The following is a 3556-nucleotide window of genomic DNA, read 5'->3' as shown; positions in this document are numbered from 1 at the left end:
TTTTATTTAAGTGTTTTTTCATGGATTAAAATACACTTGTAAAGTTATTTTTAGTAGTTGTTAAACACTCCAATTTCTTCTAAAATGAATTATTTTTTAAATTAAACACTTGAAAATGTATTCCAAAAACACCATAATAAAATACATTTACACATACTATTCATGTACCACTATAATTAATTTCATGCACTTAGAACTTCATGTATGTACAAATATTATAAATTCAAGCATGTGTTCTAGAAATCTATACTCGTTTGATAACGTTCTCGTTTTCTATTTCTTGTTTCTTATTTCTTGTTTCTTGTTTCTTGTTTCTTGTTTCTTTTTTCCCGCTTCTTATCTTTAAGAACTATAAATTAAAATATGTTTGGTAATCATTTATGTTTATTGTTTCTTGAAAAGAAAAAAGAAATAGAAATATAAACTTATTTGATAACTATTTCTCGTTTCGTATTTCTTGTATTTTTTTTTCACATTTTTATTGTTTTATAATTTGAATATAATTTAATTATATAAAATAAACAATATATAACATGCTTCTTAAATAAATAAATAAATATAACATGGTTTAAAATATCAAAAAAACAATTATAAAAAGATTTACATTATGAAATACAAATAGATCCCGATGCAAAATTAACAATGATAATACAATTGTTCCTATCTTTCAAACGTTGCTCCAATTTAATCTGTAATCTTATTTTTCACTCGATTTATTCACCTTAAATGATGCCGATTCAAATTCAGTTCAATTATATTATTATATAAATATTGTAGTTGTAAAATAATACTAAAAATAAAGCTTAAAGAATATTTGAGTGAACGAAATTTATGTATTGTAAAATGTGAATTGGTTTTAAATGTACTAAACATATTCAAAATTCAAAAATTCAAAAATTCAACATTAGAATAATATATAAATATATGAATTACAAAATTCAAAAATTTCAAAATTAAAATAAGATATAAATATGCATATACAAAAAAATCAAAATTAAAAAAATATTTAAATATACAACTTTGAAATTTGAAAATTGAAAAAAAAAATTATAAATCTAAATATTATAAGTTTTAAACATTTAAAATTTAACTAATATATAAATATCCCTATTGCAAAGTTAAGAAATATAAAGAATAAAAGAATAAGAAAATGAAAAGGTCAAAAATAAAAGAAAAAGGAAATTATAAGAATGGAAATAATGGTGACTAACTAACGTGGGTTCTAACCCAAACCAATCATGTAGGAGTAGATCATCAGCACCTGATAACCAAACCTAGCAAAGATCATATAAAGATACAGGGAAAATGGTTTAATATAATATGGAAATAGAAACAGGATAAACTACTTTCAATAATTTTAAAATTTTGACTCAAATTTTAGAAACATTTCTCAAATTTTAGAAATAAAGTAACGAGATGGATTATCAAATAAGAATATTTCTTAAAAAATAAAAACAGAAATAGAAGATAAAAAACGAGAACGTTATCAAATGATCCCTAAGTTAGTTACTTTATAACATAATATAACTTTAAAGAAAATAAATTGAATTGCTGACCTTGGCGATGGCGAAAAAGAGTGAATGTTAAGGAGCATCTTCTTCTCTATATTGATAGATACCTAAAAAGCAAAATGGATTGGATGTTATAATTTTTGCACAAACGTACGTTTTGAGAATATAATAAAACTAAAATAGTTCCACACCTGTTTCCGAAATTCACTCTCAAAGTTAGGCCACATTTCATTGAGAAAACGATTAACTACTTCTCCAATTGCAAACTCAATTAGAGTGGCAAGTCCAGAACTGAAAAAATACAATCGATAAACAAAATAAATGGCATGGAAACAAATCAAGGACTCAATTTATTATTATTATTATTCTTTTTTCAACGAGATACAAGAGGAGTTGGGATTAATAGATACACTGGAACATCATAACTAAGTTGACATATTGTAGCATTCCCATCATATTTTGATTTTAAAATGATAATGTTCAAAATCGCGACACACAAAATATTGATGCTTACAAATTAACCTAGACGCTTACCAATTAAAAACAATAGTACATATAGACTCACTAAACAAAATTTACAAACATGATTTAAATTGATCAAAGTCGTTACTTCTTTTCCGCTGTCATGTTATTTGCTATTTATATTTTTTTTTTCTTGAATTGGACAAAGAAGTGAAGCTATTTGTCAAATGTATGTGAGAAACACACAAGAACAACACAATATGTTATGTGATAAAAACCGATAAATATATGACGCATAATAACATGAGGAGCTAAAGTCCAATCAAAAGCTACGATTCAAGCCCGTCGTTATCTCAAGCTTTTTACTTAATAAATAGATCTATACATACTATTCCATGCATAGATCTATTTATTCATAAATACACAAATTAATAAATAGATGTAGAGGGCTATGAACAAAAATATATACAAATATAGTAAAATGTTTTTGCAGTAGTGATAGTGATAAACTAGACACTAATAGACTACTATCGATGTCTATCATTTATCGACATTTTTCTAAATTTGAAAACATTTTTCAGTAATTTTGTCATTTAAAATAATTTTTTTTTTTTTTTTGTCTCTATACATACTATTCTCGTACCTATACAATTCATCCACCTAAAACTTCATATATCTATAAATTATCACAAATTGAAGCAATTGTATCATAAATCTAAATTATCGACCAGGGCGATGGTGAATGAGAGTGAGGCCAATTCTTCTCCATTTCCTTGAATACCTGAAAAAACAATGGATTATTTTTGTTACAAAATCTGTTAATATCTCTAATTTTATCACACCACGAGAGAGGAGAGCAAAACTGTTGACGCTATTGTCTACCTGTTGAAGAAATTGATGGCCATGTTCTTTCCACATTTGAGCGACGATAGGCCCAGATCTGAAAAAATAAAGTCAAATTTATTAGAGGTGAAAAAAAAAACTCACATTACTAGCAGATCAAAGCTTAATTTTACTTGAAAAATAAATAACAAATATAAACAAAAATAGAAAGCAAATCCACCTAGTCGGTACTGGGCATCTCCTTTTGGATTCATCTTGAACTTCTTGGCCTTCATCAGAAGATCCTCTTTTCTTCTTGTTTTTGTTTGCGGCAGAGGGGCTTCTCCGATCCATTATTGAATTCTTCGAGACCTCCAGATTGAGTGATTGAGACTTTGGATGATCTCGAGTTAGGGTTTACGTCCTCACTATCCATTCGTGAAATATTAGTCTCTTTCATGTCAAATGAAGAGATAATTTCTGGAAAATTGTATTGAAATTTCTCAGTAGTTCAAGTCTATTGTGTTCAGACGAGCTAATGGTTTCTTTTTCAAGCCATCACTCCTTTTTTTTGCTTTTCTTTTTCTTTTTCTTTTTTTTTTTTTAAGCTCTGTTATAATCATTCAATTTCTCCAATTAATTATTGATTTTTTAATTTTTTTTATTCGTTGGGCTTCACGTTTGATTTGGATTTCGAAAATTATGAATTATTTATATATATGAACCATGCTTACGAATTTAGTTTAATAATTTCCCCATAA

At 26.3% G+C, this 3556-nt stretch overlaps 1 protein-coding gene across 1 annotated transcript; it reads right to left on the bottom strand.

Annotated features, from left to right (window-relative positions):
* Positions 1 to 462: 462 nt before the first annotated feature.
* On the bottom strand, positions 463 to 3345 carry LOC150030190 (uncharacterized). Its single transcript, XM_090309958.1, has 5 exons — positions 3037 to 3345; positions 2856 to 2913; positions 2702 to 2754; positions 1703 to 1802; positions 463 to 1618 (listed from the first exon to the last, which is right to left on the bottom strand). The coding sequence occupies exons 1-5, from the start codon at positions 3147 to 3149 to the stop codon at positions 1487 to 1489; spliced, it is 456 nt and encodes a 151-aa protein (XP_090166084.1). The 5' UTR covers positions 3150 to 3345; the 3' UTR covers positions 463 to 1486.
* Positions 3346 to 3556: the final 211 nt, after the last annotated feature.

This window comes from Benincasa hispida, unplaced genomic scaffold (genome assembly GCF_027475165.1).
Source record: "Benincasa hispida cultivar pf3 unplaced genomic scaffold, pf3_genome.v1.1 HicScf474, whole genome shotgun sequence".
NCBI lineage: Eukaryota > Viridiplantae > Streptophyta > Magnoliopsida > Cucurbitales > Cucurbitaceae > Benincasa > Benincasa hispida.
This window is presented reverse-complemented; position numbering and strand designations above follow the sequence as displayed.